This window comes from Oreochromis niloticus, linkage group LG22 (assembly GCF_001858045.2).
Source record: "Oreochromis niloticus isolate F11D_XX linkage group LG22, O_niloticus_UMD_NMBU, whole genome shotgun sequence".
In the NCBI taxonomy this organism is placed as follows: domain Eukaryota; kingdom Metazoa; phylum Chordata; class Actinopteri; order Cichliformes; family Cichlidae; genus Oreochromis; species Oreochromis niloticus.
The window spans coordinates 386,062-413,984 of record NC_031985.2 but is presented as its reverse complement, the minus strand read 5'-3'; the positions used below and the strand labels follow the sequence as shown (position 1 = coordinate 413,984).

The 27,923-nt window shown below is 37.7% G+C and overlaps 2 protein-coding genes and 1 long non-coding RNA gene across 10 annotated transcripts; all 3 read right to left on the bottom strand.

Annotated features, from left to right (window-relative positions):
- Window positions 1-73: 73 nt before the first annotated feature.
- LOC100698118 (H-2 class I histocompatibility antigen, Q9 alpha chain) lies at window positions 74-13,477 on the bottom strand. Of its 8 annotated transcripts, none has more exons than XR_003216046.1 (8): window positions 13,354-13,477; window positions 12,451-12,717; window positions 11,452-11,730; window positions 8,342-8,662; window positions 5,817-5,921; window positions 5,565-5,577; window positions 5,353-5,452; window positions 74-106 (listed from the first exon to the last, which is right to left on the bottom strand). XR_003216046.1 is itself a non-coding variant. In XM_013267780.3 (7 exons), the coding sequence occupies exons 1-6, from the start codon at window positions 13,403-13,405 to the stop codon at window positions 5,567-5,569; spliced, it is 1,035 nt and encodes a 344-aa protein (XP_013123234.1). In that variant the 5' UTR covers window positions 13,406-13,477; the 3' UTR covers window positions 1,894-5,452; window positions 5,565-5,566. The 8 variants fall into 8 exon arrangements, 6 of the variants coding, with proteins under 6 accessions (XP_013123234.1, XP_025758377.1, XP_025758378.1 ...); XR_003216047.1 differs by having other exon boundaries at window positions 85-106; window positions 5,353-5,447; XM_013267780.3 differs by lacking the exon at window positions 74-106 and having other exon boundaries at window positions 1,894-5,452.
- A 4,047-nt stretch (window positions 13,478-17,524) lies between these two features.
- LOC109200124 (uncharacterized) lies at window positions 17,525-18,485 on the bottom strand. Its single transcript, XR_002060334.2, has 3 exons — window positions 18,319-18,485; window positions 18,079-18,147; window positions 17,525-17,753 (listed from the first exon to the last, which is right to left on the bottom strand). It is a non-coding gene; the product is annotated as an uncharacterized LOC109200124 (long non-coding RNA).
- Window positions 18,486-19,035: 550 nt separating this feature from the next.
- LOC109200123 (class I histocompatibility antigen, F10 alpha chain) lies at window positions 19,036-25,674 on the bottom strand. Its single transcript, XM_019355579.2, has 4 exons — window positions 25,394-25,674; window positions 20,823-21,101; window positions 19,778-20,080; window positions 19,036-19,288 (listed from the first exon to the last, which is right to left on the bottom strand). Exons 1-4 carry the CDS (start codon window positions 25,578-25,580, stop codon window positions 19,158-19,160), a joined length of 900 nt encoding a protein of 299 aa, XP_019211124.1. The 5' UTR covers window positions 25,581-25,674; the 3' UTR covers window positions 19,036-19,157.
- Between the last annotated feature and the right edge of the window lie 2,249 nt (window positions 25,675-27,923).

Genomic DNA, 27,923 nt, shown 5'->3' with positions numbered 1-27,923 from the left:
GCAGCTATGTGAGCATAATATAAACACGCTAAGTTTTTTCCACTCGATAAAAGTTAACGTGAGGATTCTCAGTGGTCAGGAACAAATGCAATGGCAGGATGCTGTAAACGGACCAAACTTCAGCCAGGAGAACAACTGAGATAATGCTGCATGGGCTGGGCTGTAGTTACATCCTAAGGTTTTAAAAACTGAGCTTAAAATGATTAGCGGTAATAAAAGCCGAGGGAGGTCAACAGTGATCACTGACTTTTTTTAGGAGCTTTTTGAGATTAAATAGAAGAAAATACAAAACATTAAACATGTTAACAACACAAAAGCCATATTAAACGCAGACTACTTTAGGCCTGGAAGTAGGATTCGTCAAGTCATCACTTAAAGACCGGATTGGGAGGTCAGGTTATTTTAGCTTTTTTTCTTTCTCTCGCCCTCTCTCTCACACTTGCTTTCCCCTTCACTCTGCATGAGCCTTGTGCTTTACGCTGGGAAGAGGGGCGGTAGTTACACTTGCAGTAGCACAGGAACAGAGCGAGAGGGAGAGAGAGAGAAAGAGAGCCAGGGACACTAACGTCACATTCGAAAGGTAATCATTTAAAAACTGAGCTTAAATAAATGATTAGAATGTACACATTCTGGACAGGGAAGAACACTGGTTTGAGTGCGGAGTCAAGGAGGCCATTTACGTGAAAAGGGAAAGACCATCTCTGAATCCAGGAGGGGGCCTAAGGGTACATCTTTCGCCATCTTACAATGCTGTGATTGCAGCCATTCCCCAACTCTCTGTGAATGGTACTCATGGCCATTGATCAGTGTTCTTTGATCAGTGGGTTTTGGTCAGTGATTGTTGATCAATGGTCATGAGAATTTGCATAATTATGATAAAGGAACTGACCTCCCAGCCCATTGTTCCTTCAGTGGGCTGGTTTCAGTCATTATGCAAATGTACTGTTTATAAGGTTTGGGGAAACCTGCAGTCAGCTGAGACTGAAGAAGTCACTTGGATGAGTGACGAAACGTTTCTCCCACAAAACGCTACGTCCAGATGAACAGATTCAACTTTTGGAGATATAGTAATCATTCACAACTATTTTCAGATAAAGGATTCAGAAAGTTTATTCATGCAGGCCTATATGACAAAGAATATGCATCTTCTTTTTGTTTTCATATTTTAATTTATATTTAATTGTGTTGTGGTTTGCAGTGTTTTGTGTTGGAAAAAGCTGAAAATTTAAATAGTTAAAAGTTGAAATGTAAATAGTTGGTTTTTATATTATATGATTTATTTATTACATTTTATGTGAAGTGAATAAATAAAAGTATATTTACAGTGGCCCCTAGAGACAAAGCAGCACGTACAAACTCTAAAACAGAACAGTAGTGCTCCAGGATGCTAGGGGCAGTGTTGAGCTTTTGTTACCTGGTGGCTACACAACCCAGGAAGTACCAACGACCGGATTTGGTGTTTGGTAGTAACAGCTAAATGAACATTTTTTTTTTTAAATTATTTGAATATATATGAGTGCTTGTGTATAAATACACAAACAATACACATATGCTTTCAATTGTGTAATTTAAGTGATCTAGGTAGCTCTGTTTTGGAAGTTCATGCTAGAAATGTGTTTTGGAGTTTGTACGTGTTTTGTCTCTAGGGGCCACCGTATATATTTATATATAAACATATATCAATAAAACCATGTTTTTTTTTTGCATAATTTTATATTGTTGTTAATAATAAATTAATTAAACAAAACAACCTGAAGAGCCGGTTGCGATCCGAAAGAGCCGGTTCTCTAAAAAGAACCGGCTCTTTCGGCTCGGCTCACTTAAAAGAGACAGAAATCCCATCACTACATTATACATCAGCACCATTGTTTGTGAGCAAATCAAAGTCTGCTGCTTGTTTAATTACTTTAATTTTTCAGTGACACAGTGTTTATTTGTTTATTTATAAGGAACCCCATTAGCTTCCAGAACAGTGGTTGCTAGTCTTCCTGGGGCCCAAACCATCAAATACCAAAATAAAATGTTACACAATGAGTTGGATGCAAAATGTCCACATAATTTGGCTCTTACATCCACAATAAGGTTTTACAATTCTGAAAATGTAAACATGTAAATATTAAAAATTATAAAAGAAAAAAACACTCAAACAAAATACACAATTTCCATTACAAGTGACATTACCCTCTTACAATTTTTACAAATAAATTAAAAACTGCCTAAATAGGCTTTTAGGTGATTTTTAAAATTATGAATAGAAGCCAATTCTCTAATTGCATAAGGCAACTTATTCCACTAAAAAGATGCTCTAAATATAACAGAGTTTTTCAAAAAGTTACTTTTAACTCCAGGAGTTACTAAATTGTGGTTGAGAATCGTGTAGCATGATTATGTATTTCATCTGGATACTACAACTGAGCATAAAAAAAGTGTGGTGTGTTTACCAGTATTGCTTTCTTTAAAAATACAAGTAAGCTATAGTATAATTTAGCTTGTACAGAAAGCCAAGAAAGTTTATCGTGCATTTTATCAATACTTGTATAATATGAACACCTGAACACTAATCTGGCCGCCCTATTTTGGACTAACTGAAGTCTGTTCAGGTCTGTCTTATTAGCTGCTGACCAAATGATTGAGCAGTACTCTAGATGAGATAATACTAGTGCATTAATGACACCTTTCATAATTGAAGAAGTAATATAACAAGAGCATTTCCTAGCTATAGCTATGCCCTGTCCCATTTTCTTAATAACAGAGTTGATGTGCTGAGACCATGAAAGGTGGTGGTTTATGGTAACACCAAGTAATTTAATCTGGGTGACCTGTTCTAATACCGATCCAGCTATGGAAAGATTTAGTTGTGGGCTGTTGACTAAGCGTACTCTACTTCCTATTAACATGGATTTGGATTTAGACACGTTTAAAATCATGTTGTTTTTACTTATCCAATCAAACACGTTCAGCAAATCTTGTTGTAATACGCTTGTCAATTCAGGGTAGCTACTGGCTGAATAAAACATGGTGGAATCATCAGCATACATTACAAGATGAGATTTATCCAGGACGTACGGCAAATCATTCGTGAAGACTGAATAGAGAAGTGAACCGAGGCAGCTGCCTTGGGGTAGACCACAGTTCATTTCACAGCCCTCCGAAAAATAACCATTATAATAAACCTTTTGCCTTCTTCCAGACAAATCACTTTCCATCCAGCACAAAGCAGCTGGTGAAAATCCATAACATTTTAGTTTATCTATCAAAAGATCATGATTTATCAAATCAAATGCAGCACTAAAATCCAAAAATACCACCCCGACCAAATCCCCATTATCTAGATATTTATACCAGTTATCTGTCATGTGAATGAGAGCTGAGCTGGTGGAATAACCGGGTTTGTAAGCATGTTGAAACTGAGTGAGTAACTGATTTTCTGTTAGGTAATGTTGAATTTGTTCATAGGCAATCCTCTCCATAATTTTACTTAGAACAGGGAGTAGACTAATAGGTCTGCTATTGACACCATTAAAAACGTCATTCTTGTTTTTAGGAATGGGAATTATTTTCGATTCTTTCCACTGCAATGGAAATAAGCTGCATGCCAAAGATCTATTAAATATGTGACATATAGGAAGGGACACAAACTTGGCTGCAACTTTGAGCAGTTTACTGTCTATGTTATCAGAGCCGGAGGATGTATCGTCAGGAAGTGATATCAATAAGCACTCTACCATCTCCACATTCACTGCCTCAAATTTAAATTGGCATTGCTTATTATTCATGATAACATCCTGTATAAGACGACGTGATAAGGTGGAATCACCTCTGCTCATATTAGATTTTAAATTTATTATTTTATTGCTGTAATAATTCACAAAATAATTGGCTATGTCCTTAGCTTTACTTATAAACGTACCACCCGTGTAGATGTGAGACATCACCGGAGCAAGATCTCTACCCATTATATTATTTAAAACTTTCCACACCTTTTTGCTGTCCTTATTGGCCTCCTTGAGCTTAAGTTGATAATATTCTTTCTTCTTGCGCCTATTCAATTTAGTTACTTGATTTCATATCTCGCGATATCTTGCCCACTCTTGTGGACTGACAGACTTATGTGCTTTTGCTTTTGCTATATCCCTTTCTGACATTGCAGCCTTAAGTTCATTATCTAACCAAGGTGCGTAGTTCTTTTTAACAGTAAATCTTTTTAAAGGGGCATGTTTGTTTCTTTTACGTCATTAATATACTTATCTGCATTGAAATTTTTGTATGATCTATGAAAAATAATCTTTTGTGCAGTTTTCAGTGGTTTCATTTTCTTAGTCAAACCTACAAGATTATGGTCACTATAACCAACTGGAATAGAAACAATATTAGAGCAATGCTCAGGAACATTTGTATATATATGATCGATACATGATGATGACCTATGACCTCCTGCATTGACCGTGACCCGGGTGGGAATGGTGATCATCTGAGACAGGCAACAAGCCGACGCTGATGAACTTATCTTTTTCCCTAAAGGACAAGAAGGAGCTCACCAATTGATATTAAAATCTCCTAATAAGAACATGTCTTTGTTTTCCTCAGTTACTCTTTCCAGCATTTCACAGATTCGTTCTACATACAACATATTACTACTTGGGGGTCTGTAGCAGCAACCTGCTAATACAGGCCTGCCATAGAGCGGGTGTAACTGAACCCACACAATTTCCAGATCGTCAAACATTAAGTCCATACGTAGTTTGCTTGCCATATTATCATTAATGTATAGGGCTACGCCCCCTCCAAATCTGTTTCTGTCTTTCCTATACAACTTATAACCGTTTATTTCAAATTCATTATTCTCAAAGGCAGCGTCTAAATGTGTCTCGGAAATAGCCAGCACACTTATCGTATTTGTTGACAACAGTGACTGAATTTCCTGAATCTTATATTTAAGGCAACAGATATTGACATGAGCTACTGAAAAATCTTTACCGGAAAATCCAGGAATAAGTATAGGGTCAGACATTTGCAGTGTGTGTGTGTGTGTGTGTGTGTGTGTGTGTGTGTGTGTGTGTGTGTGTGTGAGAGAGAGAGAGAGAGAGAGGGAGAGAGAGAGGGTTTACAACTGAATACTAATTAAAAACAAGAATTTTTTGACCTTCACTGAGGAGGAGAAACTAATTTTTTTTCAAAGTCTTTGTCTGAGAGCTACTACAGTAAAAGTAAAGGTTCGCAGTGCAAACACTTCATCTAAACTGCATTTGACTTTCAAATTAAAACCAAATAACTTTTTGTATTATTTGCAGTTTCTCCATCTTGTTGCAGCAGAAAGGTAGAGGAAGAACATTATATATAATATATACATCAGGTGAATGTGCAGTCGTAGCATGTATGCAGAAAGCAGGTGAATTCTGGGAGAGGCTGTCTTCATGCAAAGCTGAGATGAGCAATTCTTTCTAAAGCTGCACTGAATCACACACAGAGAAATCTTTTAAACATCTTAAGTCTCAAACAATTCAAATAAGCATTTAAATTTGAGAAATTTTTTTTAATCCAGTTTGAACATGTAAAATACTTACTGTCAGTACAGCTCTGTAAAAACAGAGACAGTAATACAGTAATTTATTCAGAACATATGAAGCACACGAGGAAAAAAAGTAGCCATTTGCACCACTTGCATGAAACATTTCAGCTCATTAAATATCAAATATTTACACTTTATGAACTTTATCACATGGGAAGTAACAGACATGAAACACATCAAATTATAAGAGCATAAACATCAAAATGTTGGAAACATGTTGAAGGTAAATGTGTTTCATATTTCTCACCTTTATATTTTCTCCTCCAGATGAAGATTCCAGAGAAGCAGAGTGTCAGCAGGAGCAGTATTCCCATAATCCGGATAACAACACCAGCAGGGAAGACTGAAGAACCTGAAACCAACACATTTACATACTGTAGTTCATCTCACTGTTGGACCAACGTTCATTAAGACCACACCAGTCCTTTATCTAAAGAACACCACAGGATCTAAACTACACAATATTTTAATGTAGATTAGTGAATAATCAAACTGTATTACAGTTCGATGTTTAGCAGTTACACTGAGCCAGTCATAAACAACAGATGAATGAACACAGTATCACAGCAGGTTTGATTCTTCCATGTTATAAACAGACCACATAAAACCAGAAAAAAAGAATCAGTGTCACTAAAACCACATTAAAGTTAAAGTTTGTAGTTTTTACCTCCCAGTGATGATGATGAAAGATAAAGATCAGTGTAATCTGAGCTGTGTGTGATCCTCAGGCCTGCTCCTGTGTTTATTTCTTCTTTATTTGCTCTTGTGTGATTGCCGAGGGCTCCCTTTGCTCTGTTTATTGTCTGATCTTTATTTTCAGCTGTTCTGTGTTTAGGGATGGGTATTGATAAGATTTTCACGATTTCGATTCCATTTTCGATTCTGTTTAACGATTCGATTCTTTATCGATTCTCTTATCGATTCTTATTTTTAAAAAGGAGAACACTAAGGTCGATTAGCTTAGAATTTTGTTTTAGATCTTCTCTTTGAACAAGATAGAAATTTAGGAGTAACATGGCCTTACAAACCCAACAGTGAGATCTTAAGAGATCCTTAAGAAAACCAGCCTACGGCTCTTCAATGGGGTGTCACAGGGTCCCCGGGGGAAAAAAATTGTAAATGTAAAATAATAAAATAAATATTCTTCTGTAGCAATAACAAAGTATAACTTAAATTATTCTGTAGCAATTACACAAGAATATCCAGTATGTCCCTGCCTACAATTAAACACATTCACTTACCATCTGCTGTGGCAAATGGGTGCAAGGCTTTTACCACAAACTTAGTCACTGCTCGGTGACATTCGGGCCTGAAAGGAGACGCTACCGGTAGACTGCAGCGACAACTGCCAGCATCTGAGCCAGCCAGACTCTGTCTCTCTCATCATGGTCACATAAATGCAGCACACAGTAATGGCAGGTTTTGTAATAAGGCAGGTCGCGCTAACATAATATGCACTGTTAGCTGATTATTTACCTGCCGCATTAACGGGAGAGGACGTGCAAACGTTACCGCTGCTGCTGGGTTGAGATTCACGAGTCCGGAGCGGAATTAAAAACACGACATTCATTTAAGGTCATCGCGTGTTTTGTGAGCAAATGCTTTTGCATATTCGTAGTGTTTCCTCCCTTAAATGAAATATCTACTTTGCAAGTTGCCCTGTTGTCATCCGTTCTTGTAAAGTATAACCAAACTTTTGAGCGTTTGAGCCGTGTTTCCTGCCAGGTACGCTCCGACGCTCCGCAACGTGGTGAGGTCATTCGGGGCGACTGGAATCGATAAGGGAATCGTTTGCAAAAATGGCAAACGATTCCAAGGAATTGAAACAGTGGGAACCGGTTCTCAACAAGAACCGGGTTTCGATACCCATCCCTAGCTGTGTTAGTGGATCCTTCAGACCTGTTTGTGTTTTAGTTCTTGTTAGTGTTGTAGTCACAGAGTGTTATTGGTCCTTTAAGGCAGCGCTCCCCAACCCCCGGGCCTCGGACCGGTACCGGTCCGTGAGTCGTTTGGTACTGGTCCGCGAGAGTTGAGGCTCAGGTGTGAAATGTATGGTTTTCAGGGTTTTTATCGGTTTTCAGTGTTATTTTGTTATCGTTTTTATCGTTAACTCGGTTTTCCTGGGTCTTTTCACGTGTGTTATGAATAAATCTTCTTTTTTTCGGTACCGGCACTAGTTTTATTTTGTTGTATTTATCCGTGACACCTTAAAGGCCGGTCCGTGAAAAAATTGTCGGGCATAAACCGGTCCGTGGCGCAAAAAAGGTTGGGGACCGCTGAGTTAAGGGTCCCTGTTTCTGTCCCTGTGTTAAGTTCACTCAGTGTTTCATCTGTTTAGTTTTACGTCAGCTGTGTCTCATCACCCTCCTGTTTCCCGTTCTCTCATGTGTTTATAAACACTCTTCCCTCCCTTCAGTCTTTGTTTTAGTGTCTGTTTGTCTTCCCTCGTGTGATTTCTCTTAGAGTATTTTAGATTTACCAGTTTGTTGCCTTTTTTAGATTTTTGTTGAAAGTTTTGAATCAGCAGTTTAACTTTGTACTAAAGCCCAAAAATTAAAGTTTTTTGTTGTTTTTTTTTTCACTCCTACATCCTCCATTATTAAGATCCAGTACTGAATGATTAGTTCTGTTGCTCCCTAATCTCTATCAAACACCTGGTTTGTTTTAAGCATGTGTGAAAAGGGCTTCTTCCAGTTTCCTCCTTTCACGTGGAGCCAAATGGAAAACCCAAATAAGATCAAATAAAGGTGTATTTATAAAAGTTTTACTCACTTCTTTTTCCAATCTTACCCTCATTGGTCCTGATCGCTGCTTTACCCAGTTTGGTGACGATGTCCTGGTTCACACGAAAGAGCTGAAGCACACATCTGTATCTGTGCCATTCTTCAGATTTGATTGATGAAACTTCCAGGTCAACACTCATCTGGAAGGTCCCATCATGGTTGGTGAGGATCTCTCCTTTGTTCACACCTTCATGAAGCTCCACTCCATCTTTCCTCCAGACCATCTCAGCTCTGTCAGGATAGAAACCTGTAGCGTGGCAGCTGACTGGAGAGGAGGAAGACTTCTGGAGGAGAGACACTGATGGAAGCTCTAGGGAATTTAAAAAATGAAAAAAATAAATAAAAAATCACAGTTCATAACAGCATACTGAGTTTACCATTTCCATTTGATGTATTTTGAATGTTTTAGACACACAAATTTACATAAATGCCATTTAAAGAATAATTAAGAAAATGGTGGAATTACAAGAAGTACACAACTGAGTGAAGTGAGTGCTGTAAAAAGCTGCAGTGATGGTGATTAGAAAAGTAAAATAAACAGAAATTGGGAAAAATGAAAAGCATAAATGTGATAAAGTGGTAATAAATGTATGAGAAGATCAGGATGTGGCCTGTTAATGAAAAGTATTACAATAAATCAAATTCAAATTCAAATTCAAATTTTTATTTGTCACATACACAGTCATACACAGTACGATATGCAGTGAAATGCTTACACAACTGCTCGTGACCTAAGGAAAAAAGAAAGGGCTATGAATAAGATAGGAAATAAATATGAAAATTAAAAAGGGTAAATTTAACTAGGAAGGAATAAAATAAAATATATATATGAATTTGTTGAAAATAAAATAACTGTACAACACAAATTAGAATGAAGGGTAAATTTAGCTGGGAAGGAATAAGATAAAATATATATGAATTAAAGTTTAAAATAAAATAACTGTACAGCAAAATACACAATACACAGTATAGAAATATATAAGAATGTATGAAGAAATATAAATATATATACAATAACAGCAGCATTTTACAAGTATTAAATGGAAATGGAGAAATATAATGTCCAGTGTTGTGCAAACCACATTGTAGGTGTCTTGTGCAGTGCAAATATGCTTAAAGTGATTAAGTGTAAACAAAGTCCAGACTGTCCAGTGTGTGTGTGTAAGAACCATATATGTGGGTCCGTTCTATGTGGTGGTGTGATGATTGAGAGACCGTATCGCCTGCGGGAAGAAGCTCCTCCTCAGTCTCTCTGTGTTGGTCTTCAGGGAGCGGAATCGCTTTCCTGACCTCAACAGAGAGAACAGTCCGTTGTTGGGATGGCTGAGGTCCTTCACGATCTTCCTGGCCTTGGTCCAGCACCGCCTGCTGTAGACTGAGTGCAGGTCAGGGAGCTCGGAGCGGATGGTGCGCTCAGCTGATCGCACAACCCTCTGTAGAGCTCGTCTGTCCTGCATGGTGCTGTTCCCGAACCAGGTTAAGATGTTTCCCGTCAGGATGCTCTCTATGGTGCACGTGTAAAAGTTCCTGAGCACCTTGGAGGGCAGTCGGAAGTCTCTCAAGCGTCTGAGGTGGTAGAGACGCTGTCGGGCCTTTTTCACTATGGTGTTGATGTGACAGGACCATGACAGGTCCTGCGTGATGTGAACTCCGAGGTATTTGAAGCTGTCCACTCTCTCCACTGGGCACTCGTTGATGACGGGGGTCTGGTAGTTCCTCTCCTGCTTAGTACTGAAGTCCACTATCAACTCCTTTGTTTTACTGACGTTTAGAAGGAGGTTGTTCCTCTGGCACCAGGTCTCCAGATTCCTAACCTCCTTCAAGTAGGCCGTCTCGTTGTTATCAGAGATAAGGCCCACCACGACGGTGTCGTCAGCAAACTTGATGATGGTGGTGGAGCTGGTAGTGGCCACACAGTCATATGTGTACAAAGAGTACAGCAGGGGGCTCAGAACACACCCCTGGGGGGCTCCAGTGCTGAGAGTGGTGGAGGCTGAGACATGTCCGCCCATCCTTACTGCCTGTGGTCTGCCAGTTAGGAAGTTGGAGATCCACTGACACATAGATGAGCTGAGTCCCAGGTGCTCCAGTTTGGTGGTGAGTGTGGAGGGGATTATGGTATTAAATGCAGAGCTGTAGTCGATGAAGAGCATTTTAACATAATTCCCCCTTCTAGTGTCCAGGTGAGTGAGTGATGTGTGGAGGAGATGAGAGATGGCATCGTCTGTGGAACGATTTGGACGGTAAGCGAACTGTAGTGGGTCCAGTGTGTCTGGTAGTGAAGAAATGATGAAGTCTCTGACCAGGCGTTCAAAGCACTTCATCACTACTGAGGTGAGGGCTACAGGGCGATAGTCATTGAGAGAAGCAGGGTGGGGTTTCTTCGGGACAGGAACAATGATGGACTCCTTGAAGCATGTGGGGATCACCGACTGAGATAAAGAGATGTTGAATATCTCAGTGAACACAGGTGCTAGCTGGTATGCGCAGTCCCTGAGGATACGACCTGGGATGCCGTCTGGTCCTGCTGCTTTCCTGGTGTTCACTCTCTTGAAGGCTCTCCTCACGTCATGCTCAGAGATGACGAGCACGTTTCCGGTGTTGGCAGTATCTTCCTGTCTGCAGCCGTTAGCGCCGCTAGCGCTAGCATCGTTGTAGTCCTTAGCTGCAGCCTCGAAGCGAGCATAGAAAGTGTTCAGCTCGTCTGCCAGAGTCCCGTCCGCGTTCGTCAAACCGGTTGTTGGTGCTTTATAGTCCGTTATTGTCCTTAATCCCCGCCACAGGCTCCTAGAGTCACTCTGTTGGAGTTGTGACTCTAGTTTCCTCCCGTAGCGCTGCTTCGCCTCTTTCACCGCCTTCCGCACGTCATAAGACGCGGCTTTGTACGGGTCCATGTCCCCCGTCGCGAGTCCCGTGTTGTAGGCAGCGGTGCGGGATCTCAGAGCGTCGCGGATGGTTTTATCCACCCACGGCTTCTGGTTGGGAAACGTTGTGATGGTCTTTGTCTCCACGGTATCATCCGCTAGTTTCCCGATGAATCCCACCACCGCTTCCGTAAACACGTTGACGTCATCATCAAATCAGGTCGTGTGATTTTACCTGTCCTCATCAGAGAGCTCCTCCCATAGTTCACGTACTTCTTCAGCCACTCAGGACAAAGCTTGGTGTGATAGTTCTTCAGATCACCTGAAAGAGATCTGTCACTGTCCCACTTGAGTTTGGTGATTACAGCCTGTTGTTTTGGAGCAATCCATGTCTCTGTCTGCAGGTCAAATGATATGAAGTCTTCTCCATCATAGCCATACAGATGATAGCCGTTAACTTCAGCCGTTTCATCTTCCCAGTCACAGCCGTACATCAGCTGGTTAATGTGAACACCTGAAACCAAGAGGGGCAGAAAATAGTTGATATTTGACCACAGATGAGGCAGTTTGGTTGAAGAGCTTCAAAAAAAACTACATAAATACACATAATCAGCTTTTTAAATTTGGCTGGTTAAGCTTCCATTAAGGGCTCTAACAAGCTAGCTTGTGTCTGTAATAGAGGTGGATGTCTCAAGACCACTTTTACATGGTCTTGGTCTTCTCTTGGTCTCGCTGTCTCGGTCTTGCTGTCTCAGATCGACATAGTGATTGTGTACCCATGACACACAACGTAACGTTCGATAATGTGTCGTGCACAAAAGCATCAGCTCTAAGAGCCGTGCTTAGACAGTGTTTTGTAGTGAATCAGAAGAGTTGACTCCCATTGAGCGAGAGCCGGCTCCTCACTTAATTTCCTTTCGCTGCTCAGCTCTCACACAGTGGCTCAGGTATACTCCAATCCCTCCATATTGTGGCCAATCACATGCGAGGATATAGGATAATATCAGTGTGTGAAAAAAAAGAGAGGGTGAGAGACGTGACAGTGTAAAGACTTTTTTGTCTCAGTCTCAGTCTCATCTCGACTTTGTCTTGGTCTTGGTTTAGGCGGTCTTGACTACAAGTCTAGTCTGTAACAACAAAGGTCTTTAAAACCTGGAGAGATTTTATTCAGTGTCAGCAGTTAAATTAATAAAAAGTTTCATTTTAAGAGTAAAAAAGTGAAACAGAAACAAACCTCCAGTTTGGTTAAATCGTTGCTTCAAAGTGTCGATGTTGCCTTTAAAGACCTGCTGGGTGTTCATGAGCCTGTTAGTCTGGCGTGCTGAGTACTCTGGATCATCTTCTGCAGCTTTCTCCATCCACTGCTGCTTAAACTCTGCTTTCTGTGTGTTGCTGTCATAGTGAATCATCTGAACATCATCAACCAAACCAACAGCTACAAACTCTGGAAAGTTTGAGACTCCAGAGGAAGAAGTGTAGAAATATCTCAGAGAGTGAGTCGCTGAAAGAAAAAATGACTGTTTCAGCTTTTAGACTCAACAGAAACAGTGCATGCAGTTCATATTTCAGTAATCATCCTATTATCATTCTGACAGTGCTGAATTAAGGGCAGTTTTTATAAACAAAACAAAAACTATGGCACAGTCCAACACAAAGGTTTTTTACTATGTTTGAGACTAATACCGATGTAATTATGAATCAAATAATCAATAACACATTATTGGCTCTTTTCAAATGTTGTAAAATTAGAAAATATCAGATTGTATTTTTGTTCAACTTTATTTTGAGAGTCTAAATTGATGTGATTAATAACAGATGATGAGTAATGGATCATGTTACACTGTTAGTGATGTTGCTGGCACACCCTGAACTGTGCAGGAATCAGGAAGTCCTTTGGTGTGACTGACACATTGATGTGATTAAAACTCACAAACCTTTTTGGTGTTTGTGACTTCAAAGTGATGCTAATCATGCCTCCTGAAGCATTTTCCCAAACTATAAGATATTAATGGCTTTTATTTAAACATGGGCAAACACACCTATTAACAGCCTTTTAAAAAATAATCTTAAATGTGTCCTTCTTAGCAAAACAAAGTTTAAAAAACTTTACTGTAAGTGATATAAATGTCTAACTCACGTCCCATCGTGCCGTGTATTTCCAGGAGAAACAGAAAAATAAACAGTTTCATGGTGACCTCTCGATAATCTAACAGCTAATATTTTATTATCTATGTGGGTCTGCATGGAGACCCAAAGCTGAGGTCAAAGCATCATCATCAAGCCAATGAAAACCATCCTCAGTGCCAACGTCACTAATATCTGGGTTAAAACGACCCACTGATGTTATCAACACAACTGAAAGTAAAGTCTGCCAAATGTGATGAAATAAGGAGGCTGGGAGAGAGGCCGGGTGTTTCTGCCTTTGCTTCCACACAGAATTTGTTAGAGTGAATTGTTAAATGTTGTCATTTTTATGCTTACCATCCATTTCTACATTGTTTAACTGTAGGATGAAAGGAATTCCACTGTCCCCCTCCCCAGATTCTCGAGGTTGTGGTTGGGGGGGGGCTGTAATGTTTTATTGCAGATACATCCTATCTGGAAGATCTACTTCTTTTGATGTAAGCTTCCTGCGTTTACGACCCTTTGGTCAGCAGGAGGTCTCACACACACACACACACACACACACACACACACACACACACACACACACACACACACACATTCCTACTTACATATAGAAGTTCACACATATACATACAAAGCCTTGTCTTAGAACTATGTGGGCGTTACTTCTTGTGTGAACTGTCTCTCAATAAAAGGCAGCAGGAGGAGGCCATCATCGGGGTCATTTTCGTGCTGGACACAGACGAGGCCTCCCTTGCGCAAGTAATCGATCGATCGCTGACTGTCTTGTTTTCTTTCATGATGAATAAGTCTCTAGAACTAGCGGGGTTTGTGGGAACAGACCCAACAGAAGTATGTTTAGTTTATGAATCATGCTGCTCAGACTTTTTGTAGTTTCTATTGTTTCTATTGTTTCTATTGTGTCTCTGTGTTGTTAGGCTCCCTTTAGAGTGAAAACATTGCCTAATAGAATGTCACCAGAGCACAAACACAGAGTACAGGGTGGGCCATTTATATGGATACACCGTAATAACATGGGAATGGTTGGTGATATTAAAGTCCTGTTTGTGGCACATTAGTATATGTGAGGGGGCAAACTCCTCAAGATGGGTGGTGACCATGGTGGCCATTTAGAAGTCGGCCATCTTGGATACAACTTTTGTTTTTTCAATAGGAAGAGGGCCATGTGACACATCAAACTTATTGGTAATGTCACAAGAAAAACAATGGTGTGCTTGGTTTCAACGTAACTTTATTATTTCATGAGTTATTTACAAGTTTCTCTGTGTTCACAGCCATTGACATGTCGAGGTTAACACGTGAGGAACGGATCGAAATTGTGTTGATATCTGGTGAACGCAGTAACCGGGTCATTGCAGCAGATTTCAATGCAAGACACCCTACGACAGCGGTCCCCAACCTTTTTTGCGCCACGGACCGGTTTATGCCCGACAATATTTTCGCGGACCGGCAATAAGGTGTCGCGGATAAATACAACAAAATAAAACTAGTGCCGGTACCGAAAAAAAGAAGATTTAGTCATAACACACGTGAAAAGACCCAGGAAAACCGAGTTAACTTTAAAAACGATAACAAAATAACGCTGAAAACCGATAAAAACCCTGAAAACCATACATTTCACACCTGAGCCTCAACTCTCGCGGCCCGGTACCAAACGACTCACGGACCGGTACCGGTCCGAGGCCCGGGGGTTGGGGACCGCTGCCCTACGAGACCACCCATCTCCCATGCTACAGTTAGCAAACTGCTTGCTAAGTTTCGTGAAACTGGTTCAGTGTTGGATTTGCCAAAATGTGGACGCAAGAAAACTGTCACTAATGAAGAAACATCAGTGGCTGTCCTAGCTTCATTCAGCAAGAGCCCACAGCGTAGCACTCGCCTCATGTCACTGGAGAGTGGCATTAGTCGAACATCCCTTCGGCGGATATTAGCTACTCACAAATGGCACCCTTACAAACTCCAGCTACTGCAGCATCTCAATGAGGATGACCCAGATCGGCGCACAGAATTTGCAGAATGGGCAAAACAAAAATTGTCACCATTTTTGGAAAAAACGAGGACAATTTGTGTTTCCTTTTTTATTTTATGGTAGTTTTGTTTTTAGTTTTGACAGACTCAATACATTTAACTTTGTCATAAACTTTTTCTTTTATGAACCTTTCAGATTAGTTGAGTGGCCGCATGATTTTTCATTGCTCAACTAGTGTGATGAAATCAGTTTTTCTACTTTTTTTTTGGGCCTCACTGTAGATGTTTAAGACGCTGTAATTCTTAATGTTTGTGATTTATTAAAGGCTACATATTCTGTTTTGAGGCTGGACAATATGCAAGTTTTTTATTTATTTCACTGTAACATCCCCAAAACACCATTTTTCAAGATATGTTCTTGTATTGTATTTTTATTTTCTGAAGTAATATACCCACTGAGACCCAGCCTTATTTCTTCAAGCAACGCCCTCTACTCATGTTGTCTCTGTGTATCTCCTCCTTCAGATTCTTCACTGCGATCACAACTTTGACACCTAAAATTCCAAATACTCGAGTTTATTTATGAGGAGCAGTTAGAACAAGGAAACCAAGCCTTTCTTAACAATGATACTCTTCTGCATCCAAGTACCAAACTCAAATTTGTTATATTGCAGAGTGTCAGAAATGGTCAAATACAAAATGTGTCCTTCCAGCGTAGAATTTGATAATGTAGCCGTGGCCCTGATAACAAAGTATCCGTGTTTAAAGGACCAAGGTTCAGTCACCGCCTATTAAAGATGGAAAGTCAGCCTGAAATACAAAATAGCAAACTAGACTAAGGAACATCGGCTGCCAAAAGCTGACCATTAATTCAGTGAAAGAAGGGCAGCCGAACCACAGACCCCATACCGTGGATTTTTTTTTTTAATGTAGCAGGTAAAACCAAACGTTTTTTGAATACAGCCTTTCACAGATGACGCCCTTTACCACAAGTACACAAGTTTGATTTATAACGAACCTTTTTGGAAAGTTTGCGTGCATCCTGCTGCTGGGGGGGAAATATCACCGATGACTATTTATTGGCAGGCGCTGAAACAAACAACTTATCATCATGCTTTTCATTCTGACATTTACTCGCTAGTCCCAAAGTTGGATTGTTATCACCATGGATGAAAGCTTACAGGTGAGTGTTTTTTCTGTTTAATCATTTTATTTATAACCACATTTAAAAACAACACAGGTTGACCAAAGTGCTGTACAGACTAAAAAAAAGCAGCTCAAACAAAGACAAAGAACAAAACAAAATTCAGTTACAATTAAAAGCTAAAGAGTAAAAATGTGTTTTCAAGCTGGTTTTAAAAATGTCAAGTGTTGGAGAGAACCTAATTTCAAGAGGCAGACTGTTCCAAAGTTTAGGCGCAGCAATCGCAAAGGCCCGGTCTCCTCTGTTGTAAAAGTAGCTCAAAAAATAAAGAAAAACTCTTTACTTCACAAAACCAAAATACCTCATCCGAGGATGAAATTGTTTTAATGTGTATGAAATTCTTTGCACGGGTGTCGGTACTTTGCTAGGTTACAAGCATTAAGAAATATTAATATTGATTAGAGGGGTTGTTTTTATGGGTGACGTTTTGTTGACTCCTTATTTTGTGCAAAACAAGGCAGTTTCTCACAGTAATTATCTTTTAGGGTTTGTTTTTCTGTCTATCGAGAGTTTTCTGCTAATGAGAAAACCTGATGTAAAAGTGACTCTAAAAAAAAAAAAGTCTTTCCCACACAAAACCAAAATACCTCATTTGAGGGTGTTTTAATAAAATTATTTGGGACCGAGTTCTGAATATGTGCGCAGTGCTTTTTTTAAAAAAAATTTTTTTAAGTCAGTGTTATTTTACACAAGAGTCGGCGGCGTGTATGAAATTCTTTGCATCGATACTTTGCTAAGTTACAAGCAACAGGATAATCAGATAATCTTAAAATCCTAATGCTAGGTTACAGGCATTAGGGTGGTCAGAATATCGGATAATCTTAAAGGTTTTTATTTTATTGCGTATGTAATAAGAAAGCAAAATAAATCTGCTATTGTAAAAAATAACAGCTCTTTACCGAGAAAATGGTTATCAAGATCTCTGTCATAATATTGATACTAATACTGAAACATTTAAACAGAATTAGATCTTTTTTTTTAAATCGCCTTTTTTTTAACTGAAAACAACATATTCAGAATAATTTAACAAGTTAATGATGTAATGTTTGCCAACTCATTTTCAAACTCCTTTCCATTAAATCTTGACTAATAAGCATCTGCAACTATATTTTAGATTTTAGATCTTTTTAACAGATTTTATGATGTGAACAATCAACAAATTCAATGAATTCCAGTTTATGGAGAAGAACGAGCTGACACGTCTTCTCTCAGGTTGTCTGTAGAGATAAAAAAGAAATAAAATAAATTAAGGATTAATCAAATCCACAAATAACCTATTTACAGTTTCATTAAGATCTAAAATTCTGATTCAATCGAGTATTTACTTCATATGTTTCTGAATGGAATTAACACATTTGTTTTAATTTTGTTAAATCATTTCATGAAACGTTATTTTGAAAGTATCTTTCTCTTATATGATTTAAAGTTATACTAAAGCACTTTTTTGGTTCTGTTTAAACAGGAGATTTTACTACAGCCACTATTTTACATAAGTTTTAAAAAGAAAGCTAAAACATGAGACACAAATATGAAGTAACTCACTGTGTGCAGAGCTGTTTGTGGTTTAGGCTTGAGGAAGCATTTGCTCCTGGACTTCACGGTTCTCTGCAGCTGTAGGTCAGAAACACAATGTTAGTCCACATCCTGCTCTCATGTGTCACTTTTACAACAATCGAACACAACAGGAAACAGCCCTGAAAGACTGTTTAGATTAAAGTACACAAACCCTTTTTAATTTAGTGTGGACAAGAGATTAGAGAAAAGTGACAAAGTTTAACTCACGAGATGGGGGAAGTTTGTCTGAAATAAAAAGGAAAAAATACATCATTTTAATAATTTGTTATAAATGTTAACACAATTTTTTTCATGTATTATACAAGGCATCAAACATAATTTCATATTTTCATTTTGTAATCTGGACAAAAGCATTAATTTAATTTGTAAAATTAAAAACATAGACACTGGGCTTACTCACTAACATGTTTATAGATATGTTGTGACCTTGCACCCAAAATGTGCTCATGTTAAATTTATAAGTAAAGTGACTGAAGGTAGAGAACGTTTCAAATGCAGGTAAAGGTGTACCTTAGGATGTGTTTGTTTGGCAGAGTTGATGGTTAAGAAAAGAGAAACAATGTTTGGGTTTCAATAACTGAGTTGGTGGTTATTTTGTTCCTTGACAACCAAACTGTAGCTCAGGTGTAAAAAAAACAAAACAAAAACAAAAAACAAAAAAACCACAAAGACAGAAAGAAAAATGATGCAGAAAAAAGTAAATAACAGACAAGAAGAAAAAGTGAAGTAACTGGACAAAAATCTACAAGTGGGATAATGCAGAGAAATGAAGGGCAAGTTATGAAACACAACAAGCATGATTAATGAATATCGTTGTAATATATTGAGGATTTAAAAGAGTCTGATCATCCTGCTGGCAGAGAAAGTGTTAAAATACTTTAATATTAACCTGAAGACTCAGCTTACACTGCCTTTGGTTGTTACCTGTTTAATCCTGTGTGCATTGTTTGTTTTCTTTTGAAAACTGTTAATAATGACTTCAATTAAGTCATATTACTCTTACTATCATTATTATTGTTTGCACTATGTCATCATTGTTGTTTGCATTATACAAGAAAAATCCAGGAAGTTTGTTTCTCACCCGTCCTCTTTTTGTAAATAATGAACGCGATCACAGCGATGGCAGCAAGAACAACCACAACAACAACAACAGGGATGATCAGGGAGAAGGAACTTCCTGTGGATCACAGATCAAACAAAAGGTCAGAACAAAAAGTTTCCAATCAGATAACAATCAAGTACAATAGCTTCGTTTATGGTCACTACATGTTTGTACAACTGTTTGTTTTCATTCCAACAATAAAAGTTCTGCCATTAAATTTAATTTCAATACATTGCCAATAAATTTGAGTGTAGCAATGTTTCAAAATATACATTTTCCCCCATTTACTATTTAATCTTCTAAAACTGTCCATTAGTCAGATAATCAGTGGCCACACATGAACATGTTTTAGATTCATCAATGTTCAGCAAGGAAAAAATGTGGTGGAAAAACACAACTTGGTCTAAACTGATTTAGGCCTTAAAATTATTCTGACAGAAGCTGACAGAAAGAAAACCTAAACAAACAAACTTTCTCATCCAACATGAACCACAGGGCTATTGCAGTAATTCAAGTGTGTGTTTCCCATGTTTATCACTCATCTGATCCTGATTCCAAACTCACCTTCATTGGTCCTGATCTCTGATTTGTCCAGTTTGGTGACGATGTCCTCGTTCACACCAGAGAGCTGAAACACACATCTGTATCTGTGCCAGTCTTCAGGTTTGACTGATGAGACATCCAGGTCAACACTCATCTGGAAGGTCCCGTCATTGTTGGTGAGAATCTCTCCTTTGTTCACGCCCTCATGATGCTCCACTCCATCTTTTTTCCAGACCATCTCGGCTCTGTTAGGATAGAAACCTGTAGCGTGGCAGGTGACTGAGGAGGAGGAAGACTTCTGGAGGAGAGACACTGAGGGACGAACTGGAGAGATATTAAAATTATCATAAGGAGTGAGAAGGATTAGAAATGAGTATATCAGAGCTAAAACTGTGGAAGATGATCTGCTATGACGACCAGGAGCAACTTTAAAAGATTATTATTATTATTATTATTAAAACCATACCAATTTGTTTTGATGTGATGTAGTTTATTAAATTAAATTAAATTTAAAAAATGTGTCAAAATGCCACGTGAAGTGCAATTATATTAACCCTTTCACACATAGGGGTCACTACAGTGGACAACTATTCAAAGGCTGTTTTCTTGTCAGTGTTGATGGTTTACTTGCACATAAACCACTACATTAGACACTGATGTGTCACTCCATGCCTTGCAGGGTTATAGTTGTTATAACTGTTACATATATTGTTATACTGTTATAAAATAGTTTTAAAATATATTAAAAAAAATATTTTTGTTATGTTATAGTTTTTACACAGTGTATATTAATTATTCATTTGTCAAATTCATAAGTCAAAATGTTTGTTGTACAACTAAGTGGACATGTAAAAATACTCTTTGAAAATGAAAAGTACGTTTAAAAAAAAAGAAGTTCAAAAATCTTTTTTCATGCCTTAAGATGAATAAAAATACTCAAGAAAAAAAAGCCCTGATTGAGGTTTTCATAATTCATGCATGAAAAGGTTAATTTAATATCATATTAAGTAATAAACTGAGACATATAACTTTTGGTTAACAATCTAATTCTGGTCATAGATTTTACCTGTTTTCATCAGAGAGCTCCTCCCATAGTTCACATACTTCTTCAGCCACTCAGGACAAATCTGGGTGAGGTAGTTCTTATACTGTGTGATCGTAGCTTTGTTACTGTCCCACTTCGTCTTTGTGATGACAGCCTGTTGTTTTGGAGCAACCCATGTCTCTGTCTTCAGGTCAAAGCTTATGAAGTCTTCTCCATCATAGCCGTCTTGGCGATATCCATTCACTTCACCTGTTTCATCATCCCATTCACAGCCGTACATCCGCTGGACAATGTGAACACCTGACAGAAACACAGAGACAAAGACTGCAGTGAACCAGAGAGAGACTGCACTAAAGTCTTACACTGACACAGAGACGTGATCAACATATAGAGGATCTACATTTATGGCTGCTTTTGTCTCAGTGAAGATTTTTAAAACCAGTCATCATTAACAATGTAGATTTTAGAAAAAGACACTGGAAAAAACAGAATTCATTTTCTCCCGTTAGCACATCTACGTCCTGCCTGCAGAGATATCACTGCACAGTTTATCTGCTGTTGTAGGTGGAGCAACTTCCTGTGAGCTGCAGGATCAGACAAACACACTAAGCTGGAGTCCTGAGCAGCCGACACAGATCCTGATTCTAGATTTACTTTCCATCCTCTGAAACTCTGCAGCCGTCATCAGTCCAACAAAATCCTTCCTGTGAGAAACTAAACACCAGACTGTCCTGAGGTTTTTCTAGACGTGTCTCTGTTTAATATGATCATGTGATGTTAATCTAATCTGGAGTTCTACTTACAGTATTTCAGGCTCCAGCAAATGCTTCATGTCATCATTGATGATTATGCAAGAAATAATTTTTGATAAATCAGTTAATTTCTCTGGCAGCACGGTGGCACAGTGGTTAGCACAGCAAGAAGGTCCTGAGTTCAATTCCACCATCAGGCCGGGGTCTTTCTGTGTGGAGTTTGCATGTTCCCCCCGTGTTTGCGTGGGTTCCCTCCGGGTACTCCGGCTTCCTCCCACCATCCAAAGACATGCAACTTGTGGGGATAGGTTAATTGGATAATCCAAATTGCCACTAGGTGTGAATGTGTGAGTGAATGTGAGTGTGAATGGTTGTCTGTCCCTGTGTGTTGGCCCTGCGACAGACTGGCGACCTGTCCAGGGTGTACCCCGCCTCTTGCCCTATGACAGCTAGGATAGGCTCCAGCGCCCCCCGTAACCCTGAAAAGGATAAACGGAAGCGAATGGATGGATGGATGGACAGTTAATTTCTTGTGCTGTGACCTGACAAAAAGGTGAAAAAGGTTCCCCTAAGATTTTACAACCATGGTGTCATTTTTATTACATTTACTAAGAGCAGAGGACTGAAACAATAATTCAGACCTTGAATTTGACTCCATGCTGGGAAACTTTTGGTGTTTTTCGGCGCTGTGACCAGATCAGATTTTGCACTAAAAATATTAAAACATTCAGAACATTCAGAATGCACCGAGAAACGCCTCGGTGCATCATCACAGGTATTTTCTTTATATGAACATGTGGAGTTACACACCATAGGTTCAAATTCCACACTTTTCCAGCCCGTTTGGTTAATAAATTATATTAAAATTGCTAATCAATAAATCAGGACGCCGTGAATGTCCATGAAACTCTCGCAAAAACACCTCCTTATAGGCGGCAACAAAGTGAATGTGGGATGAGCTGGTGTTGTCTGCACACCTTTGATTGGAGTGTAGATTAAGTGGAGGAGAAACATGGGGAGGCCCTGCATGAGTCAAGAAAATGCTCACAGCTGTCACTGATAGAGGTGGGCGGGTCGATCCAAATATCGATAGTATTGGTACCAACACTAGTATTGGTTACGGATCAATACTAGCATGACTGGATTGATACTTTGCTTTTATCCTTCAAGTTCAGTGTAGCCCGCAGAATTGTGTTAATTATTATAGTGGGGATTCCCTTTGTCCAACCAAACATCCTACAGCTTAAAATTCACAAGCCACTGCTGCACTGTGGTAATGTTTTGTATGCAGGCAAAAGACGTCCACTTATCAAACTCGAAAGTTGCATTTTATTGTTTATTTTTCCAGTTTGGAAAGCACTAACAAAGATCCATCTTTGTTCCTACCCACTGCTTCTCCTGCTCTGGTAAAAAACCATAGGCCCACCCCAGTGCATTCTGGTCCTATACCAGTCCCTTTATTTATAAAAAAAAAAAGAAAAGAAAAAAAAAGACTCTACAGTTCTTCCTGGCTGACTTAGCAAGATAAACAACAAAACAAAACAAAACAAAACAAAACAAAGCAAATATTAACCTACAAATAAACTTGTAAATAACCCAAAAATATAAACAAACCCCAACAAATTTCAGAATAACAAAAATAAAGAATAAAAAGCTCCAACAATTTCTTTGGAAAAATAAACCTCAAACATGCACTATGAAAAATGTCCAAACCTTTTTGTGTGCTTTAGAGACAGAATTTACATCACAGGTCTCCAAAAAACTGAGTTTCAAAAAGCATGAAAAGCTGAAAAGTGTGTTTTGTTGTTTCAACTAATTATTGTGGAAAGTAACAATCACAGTGATATAGTGGTCATGGCACACTACTCTCCCCCAATCAGCTGCCTGAATAACTTAAAATTATTGGAACTGATATCGACAATACTGCGCCTGTATTTACTTGGTTGAAAGTGTGAATGTTGAACGTTTTTGTTGAAATGTCCAGGCAAGTATACACATGTTAAATGACAAGATATACGTGTTCAAATAGCGTCAATTAACTCACAACTATATGATAATTCTTCATAACTAAACAATAAGAACAAGCAGTCTGATGTCCTGTGATCATTATGAAGCTATAATTTGAAATACAATAACACGTTAAGTTTTTGTACAAAGCATCGGTATCGGATCAGTATTGTTGATACCACCCTGAATATTACTTCGGGAAAGGAAATAAGGTATCGCACATCACTAGTCACTGAGCGCCGGAAAAAGCAAGCTCAGTGACCCGCCCAGAACGCTGTTATTTTCCGCCGCTCGTAAATGTTGCGTAGATGAGTGACCAAAGCTGTGTTTAATGACCAAAACAACCCGTGGGTTTTTTTCACCGCTCATAGGGAGGCTTTCTGGAAGGGTTCTTGCTGAATTTTACGGTGTCCTGATTTAACGACACCACCTTAATAATCAGCCTTCAGCCAGTTTATGAGAAAAGTGAGACATTTTAACACTTTACTTTCCTTGATTATATTTTCAGATTGTTGTTTATTAGCAAAAAAAAAAAAAAAAAAAAACACATTAAATTTTAAATCGGGGACCAAAATATTAAACATAGACTGAAACTCATATTTACTGTCTTATTTTTAAATAATCAGAGTAAAATTTAGAGAAACTGTTAACTGTTAAACGTCTGTCTGTTAGTTTGTGTTTCTTATTTTTGGTCTATCTACTTCTCACCAAACTGTTGTTCTATTGAAGTAAAACTAAAAGTTAAATATTTATTTATTTTCCACAGAGTAGCTTTGAGTTTGTCACCGATTTATTTATGGAACCTCTGCTAATGAAAGATAATCCTGAAAACATTTCCTCATGAAAATGGGCTGAATGTCTGTTTCATTTTCACAATGGTTGATGCATTTAGTTAAATTCATTCATAAAGAGGCCGTGGACAGTGAACGGGTCATTGAGCTGTCTCTACTTTCAGCCTGTTACAAAGTCAACCCTGTTTGATTCTACTTTTTGTATTAAATATAACATCATCATTATTATTATTATTATTATTATTATTATTATTATGATTATGTGTTTAATGGAATCTGGAAAAACTGCTGTCAAAACTGTGACATCACAGCACATTTAACATCTCAGCTAGATGATAAATTATTTCATCCTAAGATGCTGTTGATGGTGTCTGACATATTTTCTTTTTCTATAATTTATTACAACATGTGATTATTTGTGAGGGACGTCTGAACTGAGACACGGAGCGACTTCCTGTGAGCTACAGGAACAGACAAACACACTAAGATGGATCCTGAGCAGCAGACACAGATCCTGATCCTGGGTTTAAGTTTCCATCCTCTGAAACTCTGCAGCCTCCTATCGTTCTAAAAAAAATCGTCTAACTGCGGGAAAACTACACACCAGACTGTCCTGAGGTCTTTCTAGAAGCTTCCACTGAAGGAGAGTTTCAGTCCAGGATTGTTTTTATTAAAAGTCAAATATTAGTTCACAATAATTGTAAAACAAATACATCTCAGACTGATTATTTAGATCCAGCTGATTTTCTGGAGATTAATTTCTGAATAATCGATTATTAAGAAATTGTAGCAAAAACAACCATCAAGGTTTCAGAGGCAAAAAATCCTAAATATAAACAGAAAACTTCAAATACCATGAATTTATCTTTATTATTTGATTATTGTACTGTAGTTCTACATTCATTATGAATTATTATGTTAATAATTTTAATCTGTAATCTGAATGAAATATTAAATGTGTGCAAACCTGTTTACTACTGTAAACAAAACACACTGAAAACATTAACAGCAAACATCAGTAAAAAATGAAACATGAACAAACCTCCAGTTTGGTTGAAGCGCTGCTTTGCAGTGTCAATGTTGGCTTTGAAAGACTGCTGGGAACCCCAGCAGTTTGCAGTCTCTCTCTCCCAGTACTGCTGATCTGTTTTCCTGGCAATCCAGTCCTGTTTGGGCTCAGCTTTCTCTGTGTTGCTGTCATAATAATCAATCTGAACATCATCAACCATCCCAACAACCACAAACTCTGGGAAGTTTGGGACTTGAGAGGATCCAGTAAGGAAATACTTCAGCGAGTGGGTCACTGTAAGAAACAGTTAATGTTGTGAGATCTCAGGAACACAGATTTATAAATCATTTTATTTTTTAAATAACACAATAAGAAAAACTACAGCACATTAAAGACATCCTGTAATAATCCCGGTGTCCCTTCAATAAACACTAAATAGATTTATGAATAGATATTCAGTGGTTAATGTAATTTTTCTGATCCTCTTTTCTTCAAAACTTCAAATTCTAGTTTGAACCTGATTATTCACAGAAAGTTTTAAAACTGGTGTTTATCCTTCAGTTTGGTTTAATTCAGTTTTCATGGTTGATGGTTTGAACTTATTATAGGTTTTAATTTAACTGTATTTTTATTTTGTTTTCATTGTTAAACAAAATACATATTATTTTTAATCTGTTTTGCTTTTGTTACGCAGCGTGACTTCTGAAGTGAGTTGTTCTCTTTTGCATTTCAATTTTTGATATTTCAAATTATATGAATTGATTGAAGCATATCGATGCTTCTTCTTTGTTTATATTATTTTTATAGATTTTTTTAAGCTTAAAATTGTTACAGAAAGTTTTACTTCCAATATCTGATCGATAATATTATCAATAAAACCAAAGCTAATGTTAGGTAACTATTATTTGGGGAATATTATCTTAGCAATTGTTATTTTATCTTTTATTCTGTAATCAGGTTTTTAGGTGAGTTTTCAGTTATCAAAAGTCAACAATATTTGTTAGTTTAAAACTCTTCTTATTAGCGCTCCCTGGTGGAGATTGTTCATAAATTGCAAAACTTTTCTGGTATTTCTCACCTGCAGCTTCTTATTGATCATTCAGCAGTGATACAAAAAATTAATTCATGATGGTATGTGTAGTGTATTGGCACTTTACATACATAAACTATCTGATATTACTAAGTAATAATGATTTAATTTGCATCTCAATTCAGTTCAATTGAATTCTATTTTATTTTATTTATACACCTCACAACAAAAGTCACCTCATTGCGCTGTTAATTAAGCAATAACACCAGAAAAACAGTGAACTTCATATCCGGGTGTAACTACTCGTTAGTTACGATATGTGTGCGCATGTTTGTCAAACAGAAAATATTCACAAGCATAACACTGGTGAATAATACTGAAGACAATACAAAACATCAAATGACATGTGGCTCTTCATATACTGAACAAATCATTTTTAAATAATAGTAAAATAAAAATAATATTTATGAAGATACTTAAATGAACTTTAGTTAACTTTAATAAGCAGCAGTTGTGTGAAAATGTTTTAAACCCTCATGAAAATTAAAATGCTACTTAGTTTTTAAAATAAACGTTTTAATTATTGTCACCAGATTATCATCAGACCTCCTCACTGATGTTTTATTTGTTGGACTGTTTGGAGACAGCAACAGTCACAACGCTTAAAAATGCGTCACGAACGGTTTAAACCCGGAAATCATCAAATAGTTTTGGACATAAGTCGCCTTGTTTAATCTTTGCCTTCATCTAAACTTTAATGTTTATTATTAGATATTGAAGAGATAAACAGACGATTTAATTACCTGTATAATATAATCGATTGTTTCTAAACATTGACATTATCTACACTGTAAAAAAAAAAAAAAAAAAAAAAAGTAATATAAAAGTATCTTACTGTATATTTTACAGTTTTGTACTGTTTTTCTGGAATATCATTAAATTTACATAAGTAGACTGTGATTTTGCATGTCAAATGTAAAATAACATAACTTCACTGTAAATGTAATTGTTTTTTAAATATATTTTTTTGTACATATGCATATTTAGATTGTAAAAATACATTCAGAAATGTATCATAATTTCACAAATATTTGTCTGTTATTTGAGAGATTGATCTCTTAAATTCAAATGTAATACTATGGAAAAATATATAAAATGATCGAAAATTTATGAGAATAATTAATAATTAAAGGAGTATTTGAATTATAATTTTGCTGAAAATTTCATGTCATCTAGGTCTGTTTCAATAATTCAGAGGTAACAAGTGAAAATATAATTAATAGGAATAAAAACTAAACTAGAAAGCGAAAATTTCAAAAGAAATTTTATGTGTGCCTATGCCGCTGCTAATCACTGTAGTTTGCCATTCATACGGCTACAGAGAGCAAAACTCAGAAGAGCAGCCATTCTCCACCATGAACTATGGTAAAAACAAACACCGCTCACGCTTCACAGATGACAGCTTACAGTTTTGTGTAAAGATGAAGTTACTTTGTACAGCGCCGATTTGCAGACGCTGTGCACACAGGTTCA